Here is a 22,622-nt window from a genome sequence, read left to right on the forward strand (position 1 = left end):
CAACACAAAACAGGAAATGCTGAAAGCAACCTTTACATAAGGCTCAAAATTAAATCAAGTTCCTCAGACTCATATGCAAATTGAGTACAAAAAGAAACGCCCCCAAATTTGTATGGCACAAAAAATATTAACTTGAGTGCAGCTCCCCCATATTTAATGAACCACTAAGTATTTTAGTTAAGTTTATAACTTATACGTCGTCTTTCAGCTTGCTTCGAGACACACACAAAGAGAGAGAATAAGAATAACAAATAGGCATCAGGTGCCTCTTTGTAACTAGCTCATTCCCTCACACTCCCCCTACAGACTCCTGCTAAAGGACGCACGATAAATAAAAGACAGATTTCTTCTGATTTGATTTAAATCCATGATTGCCTCTGCAGTATTCTGTTTATAGTCATACACACATGAGATGGGGAGGTGTTTAACGACAGGAGATGCAAAACCTCAAAACACTCTCCAGGCATGATTGGCTATGCTTTCCCCTGAGTAACCCGGATGTTGACATGTATTTATTATTATTATTATTATTATTATTATTATTATTATTATTATTATTATTATAATGTTTCCATCCATCCATCCATTTTCTATACCGCTTATCCTACTGGGTCGCGGGGAACCTGGAGCCTATCCCAGGGAGCATCGGGTACAAGGAGGGGTACACCCTGGATGGGTTCTTATTATTCTTTTTGTCCACCACCCCTGCCTTCTTTTTCTGTTTCTCTTTCTCCTCCTCGCCATCCTCCTCCTCCTGCTCCTGGTCCTCCTCCTTCTTCTCCCCATACTCAGGCTTATTCCCATTGTCCAAAAACATTCTTCTTAATCTTTTCCTTCCTCTTCTCCACCTCTGCCTCCTTTTTCTTCTTCTCTTTCTCCTCCCAATGCTCAGGTTTCCTCCTATTGTCAAAAACATTCTTCTTAATCTTGTCCTCCACTCTGCTTTCCTTTTCTTCTTCTCTTTCTCCTCCTGCTCTTCTGCCTTCTCCTCCTACTTATTCTTGTCCTCCATCTCTACCTCCTTTTTTCTTCTCTTTTTCCTCCTCCTCCTCCTTCTTCTTCTTCTTTTACTTGTCATCTTCTTCCTTCTCACTCTTATGCTTCTCCTTTTCCTCCTTTTCTTCTTCCTCTTCTTCTTCACTTGACATGTATGACAGTTAAAATGCTCATGTGCATGGGTAATATAAATATGGATCGGTAAAAAAAAAAAAGGTTTAACTAAAATTAAACAATATCAACAGGGTTGTTCGCTTAGATGCAGATTTACTTGTACAGATGACATTTTGATCTGCCTTTGTAACATCAATCCTGTTGCTCATTTCATTATCAGTAACCATAAATAATAGCAGATAATATTTTCTGATTAAAATGTCATTATGCCTGAGTGTACAGCTGTGAAAAATGAAATGTGATTGTGGAAACCTGGAACATACACTGCCTTTTTTTTTGTACAACCACCAGAGACTGTAACCTGTCTGGGTCAGGATCTCCCTGAGATAGTGAGAGCTGGCAATACTTGAGCTGCACACAGCAGGAGCAGGTGAGATGTCATTTGGAAAGTGCTTATTACATACTTAATGGCATTGACTAACCTTCAGTAGTCAAGACTATTGAAGAAACAGCTCAAAAGTAAATTCAGAGCAGATACATCAGATAAATGGAGTTAGTCCGTGGCTTCGACCTTCAATTATCACGAACAATTGACCTTTCCTGTTCTACAAACAGAACGTATCAAACAGAAGTGGACTTAATGTCCAAATATTCTTGTTAAATATGACTCCAACTACTGTGGGTTTGAGTGGTATTTGATATGCAGAGTGTTTTACCTCGGCACCAGGTGACTGACATCATTACTCACTACGTCTAATTTCATGAAGGCACCGGACCCCTCATTAGAACAAGCTCTCCTTGGTTTGGACCACACACTTTTCATGTCATTATTTTCTCTCGTGGTGCATCTGTTCTAGGGATCACTGTTTATAACAGTATCTGCTGCTATTTACAGCTGACAGCGGGTTCATTAACACCCATCTGAGTCAGCATCAACAAAATGAGGCTTTGTATTTATTCCATGATAAGCTGTGTTTAATGCCTGAGAACAAAACGCAATAATAAACTGAGTATTCATTTTAGCATGACCTGGTGGTATAAAATGAACAGAAAGCTTCTCTGTAATGAGGTCGTTCTCTATGTGTGTTTATTATGTTGCATGTGCACAGACAGCTTATGCAAAAATACAGTATGATGCTGTGGATCATATATGAACAATTTGTCTATATATTTTCATTGGTTTATGGAACATTTCATTATCGTTTGATAAGCTTTTGCTTGTTGGAACCTTGAAATGTCAACATCTGACAACATGAAAAGAATATTAATGAGTGAGCGTGATTTCAGTCAGTGAGGTCATGTCTTTCAAATTTCTGGGAGCAAGTGCACTGTTTGGGGAATAATCACATCTGTGAAAAAAAGGGCAGCAGCACATTAACCTTCTGCATCATCTTCACAAATGGTCACATCAAAAATAACCTTCCTTTCACTAAATATCTACAGCAATCCAGGTTGGAAAAGTACCTGAAAACATCCCTCATTTTATCTTGCAGGTAATTTCTTCACAGTATACTGTACAGTCAGAGGGCACGGTGGCTTAGTGGTTAACGTATTTGCGTCGCACCTCCGAGGTTGGGGGGTGTTTGGATGTCCTCCCCGTGCTTCAGGGTTTTCCTTTGGGTACTCTGGTTTTCTCCCCCAGTCCAAAGACATGCGTTGTAGGCTGATTGCTATTTCCAAATTGTCCGTAGTGTGTGAATGGGTGTGTGATTGTGCCTTGTGATAATTTGGCATCCCATCCAGGGTGTCCCCACCTTATGTCCCGAGTCCCCTGGGATAGGCTCCAGGCTCAGCCATGACCCTGTGTAGGATAAGCGATACAGAAATTGAATGCATGGATGCTTTACAGTCTTACTGATTTCATGCATCTCAGTGTCTTCAGTCCTGATGATGATTCCCAACTCAGTCTTCCCTGTGGTTTATATATTGGAAATATACAGTAAGTGTTTCCACCTATTGTCAAGGAGTGTCTCTGGAATCAGCATCAGCCGGTGTTTCATTTGGCCGAAACTAGGTTATAATTAAGTAGATTATTCACTTATTCTATATCCTAGTATATTATAATCCTTATTTCATTTATTTCACGTGTTATTATTATTACTTTATTATTTACGGTTTAAGCGTTTGTAAATAAGTTATGAGCCGGTTTAGGATTAAATTACAATTAGGTTATTAATTTAATTATTTGTGTACCTGTGTGATTGAACTTTAATTTGAAATAAGCCTTTAATCCATTCATAAAAATACATGTGTCGAGTTCTGAGGTTTAAACGGACTTCTGCGTGGCCTCTGTGTTTAAAGTGCGCTCTGACTTCCGGTATCTTAGCCGTGGGAAAACGCTCCAGATCGCGTAAAATAACCCCATTAAAATTAGATCTCCGCAGCAATTGTGTTTGTGTAATGTGTCTTAATCTAACCAGCGTGTTGATTTTGCTTCGAATCGGATAATTTTAATTTTTAAAAAAACATTTTTCGCTGTACGACCGGCGCGATCAGCGGGAACGATCTGTGGGAGCAATCCTACGTTCACCCGCTGGAGTATGTATTGGATCCATTGATAAAACATTACGTGAGTAAAGTTTTGAGGTTTAAATAACCTTCGGTGCGATCTCTGTGTTTAAAGTGCACCCTTACTTCCGGTATCTTAGCCGTGGGAAAACGCTCCAGATCGCGTAAAATAACCCTCTTAAATGAGATTTTCGCAGCGATTATATTTCTGTACTTTGTCTTAATCTAACCAGGGTGTTGATTTTGCTTCGAAACGGATAATTTTATTATTTTTAATATTTTTTTCGTAGTACGGTCGGCGCGGCCAGCGGAAGTGAGCTTCTGAGAGCCACCCTACGTGTCCCCGCTGTAATATGTATTGGGCCAATGAAGAGACACTACGTGATGACGTTTTGAGGTTTAAATAGGCTTCGGAGCGCTCTGTGTTTAAAGTGCGTTGTGACTTCCGGTTTTTTAGGCGTGGCAAAACGCTCCAAATCGCATAAAATAGCTATTATAAAATTAAATCTTCGCAGCGATTATATTTCCGTACCATATCTTAATCTAATCAGGGTGTTGTGTTCGCTTCGAGTTGGATAATTTTTGAATATTCTTCCGCGGTACGGCTGGTGTGATCAGCTAGAACTTGGGGAGGAATAGGAGGTGCCCATACTGAGGTATTTATTAATTCCCTTGATAACGCATTATATGAGAAGTTATTTAAGGAAATGGGTTATTTATTTATGTATTTATTTATTTAATGTATTTATGCTGATAGTTTGTGATTTGAGAGATATCGGTTATAATGTGTAGTAGTTAGGTTATAATCAGGTTAGGGTTAAGATTAAATTATGCTACTTAGTTATTTATTTCTTTATTTAGTTATTTATTCACGTTTATTTACTTTTATTTATTTTTCTATTTATAGTGCGGGATAGGTTTATGATTTGGTTGTAATTAGGTTATAATTAGGTTAGATTACGATATGGCAGTCTTACGATGACTATGATACGGTTAAGGTCAAATTATATTTTTAAGTGGGATTAAGTTATAGTTTCTGGTTCAGGCTTACGATGGGGGGATTTGGACAAGACCTTGTTGGTTGTAGCAGTTGAATGTAGAAGTTGTTTTTAGGTCTAAGTCGCTACCTCTGAGTGAGGCATTGCTGGCGATGTTTGGCTATAACTCCACCCGATCTTGGGCTTTCTTCTTCTGGGCTTTCTTCTTTCCAGCAGGTTTTATCCCGCATGTCGGAATGATAGGTTAAGCAGAATAAAGAATGGACTACCTGTCTGGGCAGTACATTCACCATGCCTGTCTGGGCTTGTTTCTCCTCACCTATCCAATGGTCCTCCTACCCCCAATCCAAAAGAGCAGGAGAGACCAATAATCTCCTCACCCTCAATCCAAAAGGATAGGAGACTGGACAGATGTGGTCGATGGACATAATTGTCGTCGAAGCTCACGGCCCACCAACGACTAAGGTTACTTTGACTCAGATAGCGTGCTCGGTCCGAAGGCTCTGGCTGGTTTAGGTTTTGGTAAGAATACAATGATCCCCCCCATCACAATAATCCATTGCGTGGTTGAATAGGGATCCAAGGAAGGTGCACGGGCCGGCGCTTGTTAAGCATAGCTATCGTTAATGCAGCAGACCCCGGCTTGGCGTCTGCTGATTTAACAAATCCAATCGAGTCTAACTTGATTAGTTTTTATAGTTGGTGGGTCACGAGCTAGATTTCAATGGACTGTGGAGATGGTATTCAGTTGGAGATGGTGATTAGTTGTCTGGGGCTAAGATGTTCGCCATGATTGAGGCTTCGCTGATGACATTTGGCTGTAACTCCACCTGAAGTTCGGTTTTCTTCTTTTATTCACAGTTGGGTGTAGAAGTCTTTTAGGTCTAAGTCATTCCTCCTGAGTGAGGCTTTTCCTGATGATATGTGGCTGTAGTTCTACCCAAACTTGGGCTTTCTTCTTTATCTGTAGTTGAGTGTAGAAGTGGTTGGGGCCCAAGCTGTCACTTCTGATTCAGGCTTTGATGATGGTGTTGGCCTTGATTTTATGATTTATTTATTTATTTATTTATTTATTTTATGCGAGTCCGGCTACAGCTTGGAATAGGCTATGGATAGATTTTAGCGGTTGAGGTTACGGTTAATTTTGGGGGGTTAGAGTTTATGGTTAGGGTGATGGTTATGGTTAGGATTAGGTTATAATTTATTTATTTTATGTGTGTGCAGTTACAGTTTGGGCTGGTTATGTTTAGGTTTAGAGGTTGGGGTTAGGTTAAGTTTTAGGGGTCAGAGGTTACGGTTAGAGCAATGGTTATGGTTACGTTTTCAGGAATTAGGATCAGGTTATAATTTATTTATTTTGCGTGTGTCCAGCTACAGTTTGGGATATTTTATGGTTAGGTTTAAAGGTTGGGGTTAGGCACGTTTGGTTAGGCGCATTTGGTTAGGAGTGTTCGGTTAGGAGCGTTTTGGTTAGGAGTGCTGACATATTTAGCATCTAATATCTGAATTTCTGACAGATTTTCTAAATTTTAAGGGAACAAAAAAAACAATGTGTGCTTATGCAATCAGACGTGCATCCGCTGAAATCTGTCATAAATCCATTCATAAACAATGACGTGTGAAGTTTTGTGTTTAAAACGGGCTCCGCTGCGATTTCACTATGCCTGGGGAAGCCCAATACTGAGCCCCCTTATGGAGCTCAGTTCAGGGGAAAAGTCTCTGGAAGTTTGTCACTTTGCACGAAAATAGTGCACATCACCCGGGGAAGCCCAAAGCTGAAAGCTCTTATGGAGCTCAGTTCAAGGGAAATGTCTCTGGAAGTTGGTGATTTTGTACGAAAATAGTGCACCATGCCTGTGGAAGCCCTTTGCTGAAAGCCCCTCTGGTTCTCAGTGTCTCTTGGTTTTTTTTCTAAGTCCAAAATTTTTTCTGTCCGGTTTTCACCTCCGGGGTGCAAGAACCAGGCACTTTTCCCAATTTTGTATACGACCCGAAGTGCACCCCGTCGACCACTTTCGTGCCTTGACCCTTGACTGGAAGACGTTTGCGCATGGGGTTTATCAGAGGGGTGCCGTTGGGCCAGTGAGCGATCGTAGGAATTGAAGGGGTCCAAGCACTTTATGATGGCGCTTATGCTGGGAGACTCCGTCCGAGAGAAGAGACCCTGAAGGCAGTTTCTATGTCTTTCTCTAGTGCTTGGATACCCCTGGAGCTTCTGATTTTTTTTCATTTTCATCATTTAAAAAAAAAAATTTTCTTTCATTTTTCAGTCCTCACTGGTGGTAACGTTGATGGGAGTGAGTCAGAGGCCCGGAGGCGAGACCGTGAAGACGGCTACTATGTCTGTTTCTCGTGGCCCTCCTGGAGGACGAATTATCTTTCTTGTGGGTTTTTTTTCTAAGTCCGGTTTTCACCTCCGGGGTGCAAGAACCAGGCACTTTTTCCATTTTGCTTTCCGACCCGAAGTGCACCCCTCTGGCCCCTTTTGCTGGATGATCCACGACTGTGTTTACGTGTTGTGATAGTTGTTCATGAGTCAAGGGACAAGGATTTGTCCTGAGCAGTTAAACTCCCCACTGTTCTTCCGAAAAATCCTCCAGGTCCTGCACATTCTTTGCGTTTCTTCTGCATATTTGAGCCCTTTCCAACAGCGGCTATATGAGGTTGAGATCCGTCTTTTCACACTGAGGACAACTGAGGGACTCGTACACAACTATTACATAAGGTGCAAACATTCACTGATGCTCAAGAAGATAACATGATACATTAAGAGCCATGGGGGTGTAAACTTTTTAACAGGTTGATCAGTGTAAATTGTTATTATTTTGTCTTCTGGGAGACATGTAACGATCTTATTTAACTTCTGAAGGGCAGTACTAAATAAATAATAAAGCTCTTTAAACAAAATGATAACAATTTGTGAAACAAGGGACTCATAAACAACTAACACAAACCATAAAAACAGTCATTGATCATACAGGTAACAACACAGTTGTGTGAAATAGCTTATTCAGAACAGGACTAAATAAACAACATGGGATTTTTATGATCAATCTTATTTTGTTAACAGTATTAAGATTTAGCAGATTCTGCAAGGGATTGGCACCCTGTCCAGGGTGTACCCTGGCTTGTGCCCGATGCTCCCTGGGATAGGCTCCAGGTTTCCCTGTGACCCTGAAAAGGATAAAGCGGTATAGAAGATGGATGGATGGATGGAGATTCTGCACAGGTATAGAAACATTTGGGCATAACTGTATAAACACAGGATAGAGATTTTAAGTGGGTGACTCTATCCCTAATGAGCAAGCTGGTCACGACGGTGGCAAGAAAAAACTTGAAGAAACCTTGAGAAAAAGCAGACTCGGAAGAGTCTGGTGTAACTAAAATTTAAACGAGGCTGATGTACACCATGAACTTGATCTACAGCCATTTCCCTTAGGAACTGTGACATTTCTTTACTGACTCATTGTTTTAGGGCAGTGATTAATTGTTTTGATCCTTTTTTTTAGCCTTCTGGTTTTTAAAAACATCTTAAAACTCTTGCAAAATATGTTTGATGTGCGTGAAATTAAAAGCAGAACTTTAGATCACCTTTACTGAGGTTTGTAATATTTAATTGTAATTAAAACTTGATTGTAAATGTGTAAATGGTGCACTTATATAGCGCTTTTATCCAAAGCGCTTTACACTATGTTTCATTCACCCATTCACACACACACACACACACTCACACACCAATGGTAGCAGAGCTGCCATGCAAGGTGCTAATTTGCCATCGGGAGCAACTTGGGGTTCAGTGTCTTGCCCAAGGACACTTCGGCATGTGGAGTCGTGGGCCGGGAATCGAACCTCCAACCCTACGATGTGTGGTAGGGTTGGAGGTTCGAGGTACACCATGTGTTGTGTAAAGTTTTAAATGCATTAAACACCAACTAAGCCCAATCTGCAACAGTCCCGCTTTAATCCTAATGATACACCCCTGTGTTTAATGCAGAACTTTAACACAAAACTAGATGTACAGGTGTTTATGAATGAACGTTTAGAAACATTCATTACATATGAACAGCCTTCATGTGAGCTTCAGCTAATAATGACAGGTGACTGAGTTTTTTTTTTTTTTTAATAATTTTTTAAATTAGAATTTAGAACTAGAATTTAGAACTTCGAATTCCTGATCAGTAATGATTTCATTAACAATAAGAGCTTTAGACATCAGACTTATGCGCGTTGTTGTTATTCTCTGTTGACTGTGTATTTCTCTGTCTGATCATCTGCAGTTTAGGGAGGGGGGTCTTCTCTCAGTATCTTCACCAGATCACGAGATCATCAGAAATTAGGTGAGTAGGTTTTGTTACTCCTAGCTGTGACTCTTTAATAATAATAATAATAATAATAATAATAATAATAATAATTTAAAAAATGACTGTATGGATTCTTCTCTCTGCCTATTTGGTAAACAAGATAAAATTCTGAAGGACTTCCTTCTTCCGGAACTCAAAAAAGGTAAATGTTTATAAACATGTCTAGGACTAAGCTCTGATGTTAAATAGTATAAATAAGTGTCGGTGTGGTGTGTGGTTGTGATTAATTCTATGTTTGTTTAGATGGGGTGAAGCTTTATCTCCAGAAGATCAGAAAAGTTGCTTCAGATCACAGGGGCTCAGAGATTAAACTGAAAAAGGTGGAAAATTAGTTTCAAGGTCGGAACTTTGAAAGAAACATCGTACAAAGATGAGCCCGAGATATTCGAGGAGTGGGAGCAGTTCTACCTCCCAGAGCACATGTTCATGGAGGTGATTGGTGTTGTTGAGAAGTTCCCCTGTAACTCCGCCAATGATGAGCTGGTGCTGATGGTGTGTGAGGACGGGAAGGTGTTTACTTTTGAAGGTAACAGGCTGCATCTCGTCTCTAACAACCTGGAAGAGCTGTTTAAGAATGGTCTCCAGTTTCCAGGAACCGAACAGTATTACCGTGGGCAAAGCTTTGAGGACCTGGTGAGTTCATCATGGTTTATAATTTAAATTCACAGTAAATGAACTCTTTCATGTAAAGTGTCTACGCTTATGGAGAATCAATTTAAGGCTGTTTTTGAGAAAAGATGCAAAGTGTAATTTAACATAAACCAGAGGCTATTTGCTTTTCTAAACACCCCTGATAGATCTTTGCAAACCTTTTACACAATACCACAGATTAAATTCTCCAGTGAGCATCTTTTTAAAAATTATTTTATTTAATTTAACAATTTGATGTTTAGCAATTATAATGAATTGTAAATTTTGAAATATAAAAATGATATAATTAAATATTATTTAATTAAAAAACATTCTGGTGCAGATTCTTTAATTAATGCCTTTTATGTTTGTTTTATTAAAGATAAAAAATAGTTTAGTTTGTTTTTACCTCCTAAATCAGCTGCATCATGCAACAGTCTCAGGCCATATATATTTTTGTCAACAATATCACTTCATGTTTTTTCTTAGACTAACATTACAGGAAAATATAATTTCTGCAATTAAAACAAGTAAAATAAACTGCATGAAAAGGTTAATGTAACTTCTCAGGAGCAGGTTATTCTGTACATTCTGAAATGTGGGTTAAATATTTGGGATTAGTGAAAGATTACCATTATGTTTAAAATAAATCAGCAAGGTTTAAGCGTGTAAAGTTTTGCTGATGGATGTTGCTTTTTCGTGTCTGTCTGTAGAGCGATGATGATTGGGACAAGGTGAGGGAGTCAAAAGAAGTGAAGGTGAAGATGAAGGCTCACTAGGAAATGCTGGTGAGTATGAAGGTCTCCTATCAACAACCTGGACAGAATCATGGGGAGAGAGCGAGAAGTGGTGAGAAATACAGAGTGGTGTTTACTGAGCTGTCGCTATCGCTATCTGAGATATAAATAATTACAGGCCAGAGTACGCCTAATAAATCTTTATTCAGCATGTTTCATGTATATTTCACAACACAAAGTTCTACAAATAGAAGAAACAAATCAGAAGAAAAAATGGACAATAACCTTTAATGATGCAGTTTAACTGTCTGTGATGATGATGATGAGCACTGTAAATACTTATATGCGTCTGTATTTCTCTACAGCCAATCCCTTTTCCTTAGGGAAAGCCATTAGTTCCTGTTTGAAACATGCAGTAAGATTAAAATCATCTGGGTTTGGATCACATGTGTGTAATTTATTTAAGCCTTGAAGCTGACTGTAAAATCTTGCTGATGTCCCACACGGTTCAAGTAAATAATAAAATCTTTATTAATCAGAGAATCTTGTTTTTGTTATTTGATGTGTTTCAGTTGCAGTTTAAAAATGAGCCGTTAAAAGGAGGTGTGCGAGTGTGTGCGCGCGAGTGTGTGTGTGCGATTGTGTGTGCGAGCGTAATATGTCGTTTAGAGGTGAAGAGACAGGACACAATCCCATGAGATCAGCGTGTTTATTAGGGCAAATACAAAAATCATCGTCACGGATCAAAGTGTAGCCAGTTAAAAAGATTAAACTACTGAACTGGAAAAGAAGAACCCAAATTTCAGGAAAACACTGGTTTAACCTCCTGGGAAACCGCTCTACCCTGGAAATAATCTAAATTTAATCCATAGCAATAAATAATTTCAGGACATGTGGTCATGATTATTACAGAACAGTGAGAAATAGTTCCATTCTACACCTCTCTTTGGATCAAATATTTATTCATCTATCTTGTTAGAAATCTTCATCCTCAATTCTCTCTATAGCAGGAAAAAAAGTGTTATTTAGAGTGTGTAGTGTAATGATATAAAATATCCTATGACACTTTTTGTAATAAAGTAATATCTGTAATAAAACATACGTAGACCACACTAAGTAAAGAACATTATTAGCATTTCATCTAAAATGTCATGGCGTCAAAACTTATAGCAGCGGTCATCAGTGCAGAATTTATTTCTGATGTAAAACGGCTAAATGTTTTAAAAGGTTACTTAAAGTGGACAAGTTTAATTACTTTCCTCACCAAAAAGCTGGAAAGGTAATGTTTATCTGCATAAACATACATCTATCTCTATCTATAAAGCTATTAAACAAATAAATAGATATACAACCATTATTAACTATTTCATTATCAATATTAAATCATTTTAATGTAGAATTAATTCCATTTGGGAAATTCACCCTGGGAGGTGGGTTTTTTCCAGGAAAATAAACAGTTCTTTATGATGGACGTGTGCATTTTGGACATGCGCAGGACTTAAAGCTGTTTTTAAAGCATTTCACAGAGACTGATCCTGAACTGCAGGTTTATGTCAGGTTCACTGCATCCTGTATGTATCCGTGGTTACAGAATTAGAATTGGAACCTTGGAATCATGAGCTGTTATTATTCTGAAATCCAGAATCGGAACATTCCGGAGTATAAAAGCTGATCTGCAACAACACAATCCAAATTCAGATGAAAGCTGTACATTCAGTAGCTCTGACCTGCACAAAAACACTGGACACAATATGGTGGACCCGGTGTCCTGCAATATCCTCAATGAGCTGCGGTTAGAGAAGCAGCTCTGTGACGTAGTCATCATGGTGGACGGCGCCGAGTTCCACATGCACAAGATCATCCTGTGCGGCTGCAGCCCGTACTTCATGGCTCTCTTCAACCACGCCTGGTACCCTCCTGATAAGCTCAGGTACAGCATCCCTATTTCTGCCGAGATAATGGAGCTGATCGTGGAGTACGTGTATATAAGACGTGTTAACATCACGGAGAAAAACGTGTGTAAACTGCTGATCGCTGCTGATTATCTGTTGGTGACCAGCCTGGTGAATCAATGCTGCGCATTCCTGAAGGCTCACCTGTGTCCAGAGAACTGCGTTAAGATCTGGCATTTTGCTCACTCCTACTTCTGTGAGACGTTGGAGCAGCAGGCCTTCCTGTTCATCTTGCACAACTTTGAGGAGGTGGTGCGCCTCTCTGAGGAGTTCCTGTACCTGACGGTCGAGCAGCTGAGCGAGATCATCGAGAAGGACGAACTGATTGTGAAACGGGAGAGCGTGGTGTTCGAGGCCATCTTACAGTGGATCAAACGTGCGCCATGGAAACGAAAAGCGCACATAGGAGTGTTACTGCCCAAGGTGCGTCTGGGGCTACTGCCGCACGATTACCTTATGAACAATGTGAGCAACAACGTTTTAGTGATGGACGACGTGACATGTAAGCCGATTGTCACCAGCGTTCTGATGGGCATCGATGACCTCAACCCGAGCCTTTTTCTCAGCTCTGATCTCACGAGACGCCGCCTGCCCAGCGCCGTTCTGCTGGCCATCGGTGGCTGGACCCCAAGGGGTGTCACCAATACCATAGAAGCGTATGATACGCAAGCGGCACGCTGGGTCAACTTCACGTACAACGACAAGATTCCACGAGCCTCTCAAGGGACGGTGTATCTGAACGGCTTCATGTACTGCATCGGAGGATTATACAGGATGAAATTGCCATACTGGATGAGATTCACACGCAGTGTGAGAAGGTTTGACCCAGTCACCAGAATCTGGGCTCACATGAGCCCCATGCATTCTCGCCGAAATGACCTGAGCGTGTGTGTGCTGGACGGTTGTATCTATGTGATGGGAGGATTTGATGGCATTGAACATCTGAATACGGTTGAGCGATATGAACCTGAGAATGATAAGTGGAGCATGATCGCGCCAATGCACGATCGAAGGAGCGAAGCAAGCGCTACAGTACTGAACGGCAAAGTGTACGTATGCGGAGGGTTTGACGGGAGCGAGCATTTGTTCACGGGGGAGTATTACAGTCCTCAGACGGGAGCGTGGACCCTCATCCCCCCCATGATGATCAGTAGGCGTGGACTGGGCGTGGTCGCATACGGAGGACAGGTTTACGCTGTCGGGGGATATGATGGTAATAATAAGCTAAGCGATGTAGAGGTGTATAATCCTCAGACCAACGTGTGGAGAAAAGGTCCAGCCATGAAAAACCAGCACAGTCACTTCGGCATTGCGGTGCTGGACGATCTCATATTTGTTGCTGGAGGAATTACCCACACTACGATCATGGATGAAGTGGAGTGTTTTGATGAGAAGACTTCTGAATGGCATGCAGTTGAAAACATGGGGATTTCCCGCCATTCTCTGAGCTGCTGTGTGCTGTGTGGTTTACCCAACATGGCCGAGTACACTGTGCCCCAAGACAATCCCTACAGAATCCCTCAGAGCTCATGGAGCACCTGAGGCTACCTCACACCTCCTGCCAACGTCTGAGACGTACAAATAAACCTCTCCCTTCATCAGCATCCTTTTGTTCTCGAAAATCAAATGAAACATTCTGAAGCAGTCAAACTACTGAATTTGCCTTTTGTTTATTCTCTTATGCTGCAAGCTGTTGTACTGAAACTCGTAAAACCACAACGTCCCTCATGGAGACGTGCGATGGAACAGTTAACGTCCACCGTCTTGAGATCTCACACACACACACACACCTGACATCACAATGACATGGCGCCGCTCACGTGGTCAACACTAAACAGAATTCCCTTCACGTTATTTTCTATGTGATGAAACTCGACTTTGTTGACTTGTAGCTTTTGTGTCGTACGTTTAGTTTCATGAAGTAATTCCGCAGATTTTAGCCCAAAGTCACTAACGTGAAAAAATCACTGTAACGGATCATTTTTACGAGCAAAGATGAAGACAGGGGATGACGATTATACATCATTTCTCTCTGTACATCACAGAAATAATTCATGTAGATCTTATTAATATGTTTATCAAATTCATATATGACCTTTCTCCGAGTATCCACCCTTATTTCCGAGCCAGGTTCAATTACACCAGGTTCAATTACACTACACTAAAACAAGAGAAAAAAACATGGATTAGGAATAAAGGACATAAAATAATGACAAAGAGTGAAGGAAAAGGAGAGCGAGAGATTGATAGAGAGAGAATATGTGGGTGTGTGTGTGTGTGTGTGAGAGAGAGAGACAGAGAGAGAGAGATGAGAATGAGAATTAAATAGAAAGAATGAAAAGCAGAAATCAAAAGGGAAAAAGGCAAAAAGTTTGAAACAAAAAAGAAAGAAGAAAAGAAATGTAAAAAATAACAGAAAGAAAGAGCAAAAAAGGAACAATAAAAATGATAAATCTGAAAGAGAAAGAAAACGTGTTAGAGGAATAAAAAAGGTAGGACACAACTGTTAAAGAGCAGGAGAAACCGTGGAAAAGAAGAGGAAGAGAGGCAGATAAAGAAAAAAGGAAAGAGATGAAGGAGAAAAGAGTGAGAGAGGGATGAAAGAAATGAAGAAAGAGAGATTAGCGTGTCACCTTGAAGAAGTCGGTTTTGTCGGCGATGTACTTTAACATCCCCTGTATGAGAGGCGGCCTGGTCACCACGGCAACACGACCCTGGCTCGGGCTCATCGGCTGGGTAGAGTCGGCCACGCCCACCCGTTCTGCGTCAGACCCACCAGGTCCTTGAGGAGAGAGACGGCGCGGATGCTAAAGTCCAGCTCAGAGAAACAGGCGTTCATCAGAGACTCGAGCCACTGAGGAGGCAGAGTCACACGGCCGCTGTCTGACATCACCATCATCACCACACACACACGTTATTAAAATCATATTATTAACTATTATTGTTGATGTTGATATTCATTTATAAGTAATTATACACTGTAATTAGTAATAATAAACAGCAAATAATAAATCAGTAATATTACATAAAAAGTCTCTCTCTCTCTCTCTCTCTCTCTCTCTCTCTCTCTCTCTCTCTCTCTGTCTGCCCCGTCCTGTCTGGATGTCCCAGTCAGCAAGGACGTGTTTGAGGACAGGGAAAGTCCCTCTGCAGTTCCTTCTCCAGAGAACAGCTTTACAGATTTTATAATGAGGCTAGGCTAACTATGCTAACAGGCTGAGCACAAACCAGAGCACCAGGAGTCACATTCTGTGCTACAATGTGATGTTGCTCTCCCTTACAGTTTGCCTTGATTTGCCTTGATACGTTTACACTTTTACATTGCACAAATTTGTAACATTTTATTTATTAAGTTCAAGAGTTCAAGTTTCTTTGACACTTGTTTATTTAATCTTCATTTAAGATGAAAGAGAAGATATTTGTTTAAATTAAATTTTGTTTTTGACTGTTAAAATTTGAGATGCACCGATGTATCGGCCGTTAAAGGCAATTTTTTTACGCTATCGGTCGATAGATTAAAAACATCCAATGATCAGGGCCGATTATATCCTGTCAATCAAAAGAGGGCGGGAAAACACATCGAATTCATGCTGTGTGTAAAGAGGTCTCTTCTGTGGAATGACGACAAAACTGCACTCTGTAATAATTTTACACCGGAAGTGAACAGAAAATGAAACGGGAGTTTCTGCGTCGAGTCAAGTTTTTATTTTTATTTATTTTTTGCCACACTACTCCAGCTGTTTGCACTGAATTAAAGCGCCAGTACACCACTATAAGATTTAAATGAAGTTGAGTGACAAAAAAGTATATATTGCACAGAAAAATATATTTTTAGAGTAGTACATTTCATATCCAGTTAATGTTAATATATAAAAAGTTGATATTTTATATATTACCAGTTTGATGTCAGTGATGAAGTAGAAATGTTTTTGTTTGTGGAGAGTGAATGTGAGACTAATAGGAGTTTTTTTTAGAATTCAGTCAATGTTAATATGAATTAATAACATTCAATAAGTTAATAATATTACTTTAATCTTCAGAATTTAGGGTTACTCAAAAATTAATTAGAGTAATGTGTTTTCTGTTTATGAGACCAGGTACTGTGACTTGTTGAAATGGAGAGAATAAATATTTTATTTACATTTCTTTCAGAATTGTGGAATGAATTATTAATTCAAAAGAAGGTATAAAAGGCAGATCTGTCGGTATCCTCCGATATCACTCTGAATAATCGGTTATTGGTATCGGCTTAGAAATTTAGTATTGGTGCATCTCTAGTTAAAATGAAATTTTTGTTGTTTGCCTTAATAAAGCGGGTAAATTAAAAATACAGTGGTTAAATTATAACCCTTTTTCCCTACTGGTCTTCGTTTAAAAATGATGTACATTCAACAATAATTATTGGGACCGATAACATAATCACAACCACACATCACACCGACACTTATTCATACTAGTCACGTTGCGGCGAACTTGCAACTACAGTTCCCAGAATGCAGTGCCAACTACAAACATGGCCACCGAGAACTACACTTCTTGGCCATGCACGTGCTCATGTTCGCCGGAGTACTGAGTGCTAACACCTGTGCTGCATCATAGGTTATAAAAGGCCTCGTTAACTTCAGCACCTCGTGAAATAACCGCTCAGCAGTTTTTCCTCTGACGTTCACCAAGCCTTTGTCTATGTTTTGGATTTCTACGGTTTTTGGAGTTATCGCCTGTATTTGGATTACGTTTCCCTCTCTAGCCCAATGTGGATTGTTCGCCCAATCCCCTGACCTACTGCTGTCTTCCGTGTTTCGTCTTCCGCCTGATCCCCGCACTCTAGTCCTGTTCGTCCGCGCTTGTCTCCAACAAGGTATCGTAACGATACTATTTACCTTCAGAGTTTAGTCGTACACATGTTTATAGACATTTACCTTTTTTGAGATCTGGAAGAAGGAAGTCCTTCAGAATATTACTTTGCTTACTAAATAGGCAGGGAGAAGAATCCATACAGTTTTATTATTATTATTATTATTATTATTATTATTATTAATAATAATAATAATAATAATAATAATAATAATAATAATAATAATACAAATAATAATAATAATAATAATAATATTATTATTATTATTATTATTATTATTATTATTATTATTATTATTATTATTATTATTATTAAAGAGTCACAGCTAGGAGTAAGAAAACCTACTCACCTCATTTCTGATGATGATCTGGTGATGATACTGATGCTTTTACCCATTTATTGTTGCTTTCAATATTTTGGATTGTCAATGAAATGAGTTAGTTTATATAATGTTATCGATAACATACATTAAATATAGCAGCTATAAATAGTTATAAGCTCCCTTACCAGCCTCTCTTTTTCTCTCACATGAAGTTAGACTAGAAAGCAAAGTTCTCTGCCTTGATGTCTCCCCTAATGGTTACATCGTGCTGACACTGGAGACGTATTTCATAAATGTTAAACATCTCCTTCCTATCTCCTTAATGTATTAGAACAAGAACATTACTATATACATTTCAGCTAGACCTGCCAGTGTCCCTGCTTGCACCCTAATCTTAATGCGCACCCTTTTAAAACACTATAGACTAAGAGCACACCTAACAATCTGCGCTCTCTCTCTCTCTCTCTCTCTCTCTCTCTCTCTCTCTCTCTCTCTCTCTCTCGCTGTATGTGCACTTCTGCTGCCTGATGTGATGCTGGTGCCAGACCCTCACCTCCACTGCTGAGTCTCCTCTTGCTCTCCAAACCTGCCTTATGCTCTATTTCTGCTCAGAGCTTCTGCATGCCCAACATACCCACATTTCACTAGTGTTGGGTTCGAGTCCACCTTTGTCGAGACCAAGTCCTGTTTTATTATCCCTATATCATACTTATTTGATATTTTATAAGTGTTAGAAAGCAGATGCTTTCTTGGGAATGGCTATATTTGAAATGAGTGTCATATTAAATCATCCCACTTAAAATATCTATTCATTTTTAAGTGTTATATGTTATTTCAATATGTTATTTCATGGAAATCATTTTTTGTCACTAAGAAACAGATGTTCCAATTCTGTCCTAACACACACATGCAATCATCCAAACCCTCTAGGAATTATTTTATTGTCACAGTTGTCACAAAAGACAACTAGTAATTCCAACATAATAACCGTAATCATTTATAATCTTTCCTCCTGGTGCTAATTAAAATGCAGTGTGTGAAAAAAGGAAAAACCTGAGAGAAATTGTATACACATAAAATTGAAGTAACATATGTCTTGTGATACACATATCAAAGTGAAATATTCAGGGACAACTCCAGGTTTCATATCATTTCCCTAAGATTAATTTTTGTGAGGTAATATGTGTTAGCCTGGCTGTATGTCTCTAGATCTTTGTTTGCCTTTTTCTGAGGTAACTTTTAATGAGGTAAGTTTCTGTTGCTAATTCTGAGGTAAAATCTTAGCATTGCTATGTTTCTGTAGGTTATTCTGTGCTAACTTTTTAGGTTGGCAGTGTTTTGTGTTGCTTATTCTTTGGTAATTAATTAGCTAAATATGTTCATGTTGCTTGTTCTGAAATGACTCATAGTCTAGGTATATTTCTGTGGCTTGTTCTGGGATAACTTCTTATCCTAAACAGAAGTATTATGTGCTCATGCAGTTTTAGTGAATGTCAGAGAGTAGCATTAGTGGTGATGACGAAGTTATTTAATCATGTAAGTCAGTATTTTGAGGTACCTTGTAAGTCAGTTATGTTTCTATTGCTAATTCTGATGTTAAAAGTCAGCAAGGATCAAAACAGCTTTGGTTTTCTTACTTTTTTTTTTTTAATCTTGAGAATCATTTTGTCTTTCTGATGTGCTAAGAATCATTTGAGCTGGCAGGTAACACAATATCTGGGCAGGTGGTCTAATCTGCACTCTGAAATAAACATAATTGTATTTATCATGTGCTCACATAAGCTTGGATAGCTGCTGCTGGATGATTATATAAGCTAAGTCATTTTGCCCTGTGCAGACTAAGTGAAGGTACATTCCATTAACATCCTTCAAACATAGTCAAAAACACAGCAGATGTGACCTTGCAACAAGCTTTTCTCATGAATAAGGCAACGTTACTCTTTTACTCTCTAAAGGGATAAATGCAGACAGAATTACTACCACGTGGTAACTTAGTTTCATTTGTTACAAATAAGGGAGATGATTAGGGGTTCACAGATTGCATTCTGGTTGGTGTTATACCTGAGCTAACTGCATTTTAGTGGATTTTCAACACAAATTTAAGATAAACTGACGGAAAGTGTTTTAGTGCTGCAACATTAATTCAATATCAACATAACTCCTTATCATAATGCTTCCAGCTTGATGTTAAAGCTAAATTATACTAAATTAACAACAATAAAGCTGCTAATGAACCAAAGTTAGGGATATCTGACAATTGTAGCCGTGTGGGAACATATTTGGCTGAAACACTGCTCCCACCCTACCTTATTTTTTTTGTAAACAATAACTGCAACTCAATCATAAAGGAGAACATCCAGTCTTCAGTCCGTAAATTGAATCAAACGCAACTGGATTATTCAGCAAGCCAGTGATCCAAAGAATAGGAGTAAATCCTAGTCCTAGACATGCGTGAAAGACTGATCCATTTATTAGAAGCATTTGGTTGAAGTTATTGCTGCTAAAGGTGGCACAACCTGATTTTAAGTTTAAGGGGGCAATTAGTTTTTCACATTGGTGATAGGTGTTGGATATTTTTTATTTAAATTTTTATTTTTGCTTCAATAAAAGATAAATAAATAACATTTGTATTGTGTGTTTACTCAGGTTGCCTTTGTTTTGTGTTGTATTTCATTTGAAGATCTAAAACTATTTAGTATGAGATATACACAAAAAAAGGAAATCAGGCAAATACTTTTTCACAGCACCATATATTGTTTAATGAATCCAAATGTGAGAGCGAGGAAGTGCATGCTGGCCCCGAAACAGCTCTACCGATATCGACTACCCTAGCTGAGGCACAAACTAAGCAGCTTTGGTACACCGATCCATAGCGCTAGCCGCCAAGTTGATTCCAGGAGCAATGTACGCGAGGGTAGTGGTGCTTGTGTGACACAGTGAGGGGTCAGAAATGTGAGAACTGCAGTGCATTCGGCTTAAGAGGAAAATAACAACTCAAAATCGCCTTGTCCCTGCATGGCCAAACTCCAAGGCACAAATAATAAAGGAATAAATCACTCTTAACTTAAACGACCCAAATATTTATCCCTAGCCTCTTCTTTAGTCTTCTTTTCCTTAATCTACTTTCTCTGTACTTCTAAGCTCCCCTTCTTCCTTTTCTTAAATCTATTTTCCCTTCATTCTGAGCTTCCTTACTTTCTTTATTGTTTCATCTTTAATTCTCAAATTCCTTTCTTTCTTTTACTCAATGTTTTCTGTCCAATTCTAATCTCCTTTTCTCTCTGTGTGTGTGTGTGTGTGTGTGTGTGTGTGTGTGTGTGTGTGTGTGTGTGTGTGTGTGTGTGTGTGTGTGTGTGTGTGTGTGTGTGAGTGAGTGACTTATAAGATGACATCCGGCAAGTGAGAATGTGAAATTTGCTTTATGTGATCACTTTACCTTCATACCATTGAGTTAGACACTTCCTGCAGCTGGCTTTGTATATGACCACAAATAACCTATCAAGTAGAAACTGGTTCTGGTGCCTGAGAGGGCACTCAGTGTTACAAAAGGAAAGGTGAGTTAATGGCATACGATGGATATATAAAGTCTTTACACCCCTGTTAAAAATGGCAGGTTTTTGTGATGTAAAAAATTTAATGTGAAATTACAAGTTCTAAAAATGAAGTGGAAAATGATCAGAGACATTTTAGGAAAAAAAGGAAAAATAAGTGTGCACACCCAAATACTTTGTTGACTCACCTTTTGATTTTATTACAGCACTCAGTCTATTTGGGTAAAAGTTTATAAGTGTGGCAGATCTTGATTTGGCAATATTTTCAAAATCATTATTGTAAAAACATTCTAGATACATCAAATTGTACGGGCATCTCGCATACACACTTCAGGTCACCCCACAGATTTTTAGTTGAATTCAGGTCTGTGCTCTAGCTAAAAAACATTGATCTTTTGGTTAAGCCATTCATTTGTTGATTTGGAGGTATGCTTTGGGTTATTGTCATGCTGAAAGGTGAAATTCCTTCAACTTAATAGCAGACACCTAAAGATTTTGCACTAAAATCAACTATTATTTGTAACTATTAATGATTCCCTCCACCTTGATAAAAGCCCCAGTTTGATAAAAGCCCCAGCAGCCCTAAAGCATGATGTTGCCACCACCATGCTTCACTGTGAGTATGTTCTTTTTGTGATCTGCAAGCATACCTTTTGGAATTGGTCTCATCAGACCATAACAAATTTGTCCATGTGGTTTGGAGCGATTTATTTGGGCTTGGATGTTTTTTTTGTGAGAAAGGGCTTCCATCCAGCCACCCTACACCATAGCCCAGACATGTGAAGAATATGATGGATTGTTGACACATGCAGAGAGTAATCAGTACTTGTCAGATATTCCTGCAGCTCCTTTAATGTTGCTGTAGGTCTCTTGGCAGCCTCTCTGGTCAGATTTTGTCTTGTCCTTTTTTTTTTTTTTACATCACAAAAACCTCCTAACAGGGGTGTGTAGACTTTTATATTCATTGTAAATACATTATATACATTAGTGTATGGCTCAGTTTAAGGCCTCTTTCAGGTTGTAATTAAGTTATAGCGATAACCATCCTGATCAGCTACTTCTTGTACCACCTCCATTTTCTAACCAAAAGCCAAAAACAAATGGCATAATATTATCCCCCTCCCGTGTCCTTTCCTCTTTTCTATCCTAGATGCAGAGAACCTGATGGAAACCAACATGGACAAAATGTGAAAACCTGCACAGCCAGTAACCCTAGCTCAGGATCAAAGCAGGGACCCTGGAGCTGTGAGGCAACAGCGTTACCTGCTGCACCACTTACTGTGTAATACTTATCAATTTTGAACATGGGCATGATAAAACATACAAACAAGAAGTCAAGCTCATTTTGTTTTTCTTGAGAACTGGGCAACCTTTAAGTATCTGCTTATGCTGCTTATTAGGTATACTGTAGCTGACTTTCAGTAGTAATTACAGTAAATCTTAATACATTTGATCCATTAAATGAAAATAAAATTAATAAAAAAAAAACTAATTATGTGAGCAAATTGCAGTTACTTGAAATGAAACACATGATCCATTCTAGGTATCAATGTGAAGCAGAAACAAGAAGGAAGAAAAAGGAAAACTGCTTGAATTTT

The 22,622-nt window shown here is 39.1% G+C and overlaps 1 protein-coding gene across 6 annotated transcripts; it reads left to right on the plus strand.

The window, feature by feature from the left end:
- The first annotated feature begins 3,430 nt into the window (after window positions 1-3,430).
- Window positions 3,431-16,085, plus strand: LOC108262462 (kelch-like protein 10). 6 transcript variants are annotated; one of them, XM_053688312.1, is made up of 5 exons: window positions 3,431-8,953; window positions 9,078-9,119; window positions 9,221-9,610; window positions 10,321-10,456; window positions 10,710-16,085. In XM_053688312.1, the coding sequence occupies exon 5, from the start codon at window positions 12,096-12,098 to the stop codon at window positions 13,836-13,838; it is 1,743 nt and encodes a 580-aa protein (XP_053544287.1). In that variant the 5' UTR covers window positions 3,431-8,953; window positions 9,078-9,119; window positions 9,221-9,610; window positions 10,321-10,456; window positions 10,710-12,095; the 3' UTR covers window positions 13,839-16,085. The 6 variants fall into 6 exon arrangements, with proteins under 6 accessions (XP_053544287.1, XP_053544288.1, XP_053544284.1 ...); XM_053688313.1 differs by having other exon boundaries at window positions 10,321-10,395; XM_053688309.1 differs by having other exon boundaries at window positions 3,431-7,845; window positions 8,894-8,953; window positions 10,321-16,085.
- The last annotated feature ends 6,537 nt before the right edge of the window (window positions 16,086-22,622 follow it).

The sequence above is a fragment of the Ictalurus punctatus genome, chromosome 19, assembly GCF_001660625.3.
Source record: "Ictalurus punctatus breed USDA103 chromosome 19, Coco_2.0, whole genome shotgun sequence".
NCBI lineage: Eukaryota > Metazoa > Chordata > Actinopteri > Siluriformes > Ictaluridae > Ictalurus > Ictalurus punctatus.

Excerpts from the sequence above, each read along its gene's own strand:
- LOC108262462 (XM_053688312.1), top strand. The coding sequence starts at position 12,096 with ATGGTGGACCCGGTGTCCTGCAATATCCTCAATGAGCTGCGGTTAGAG.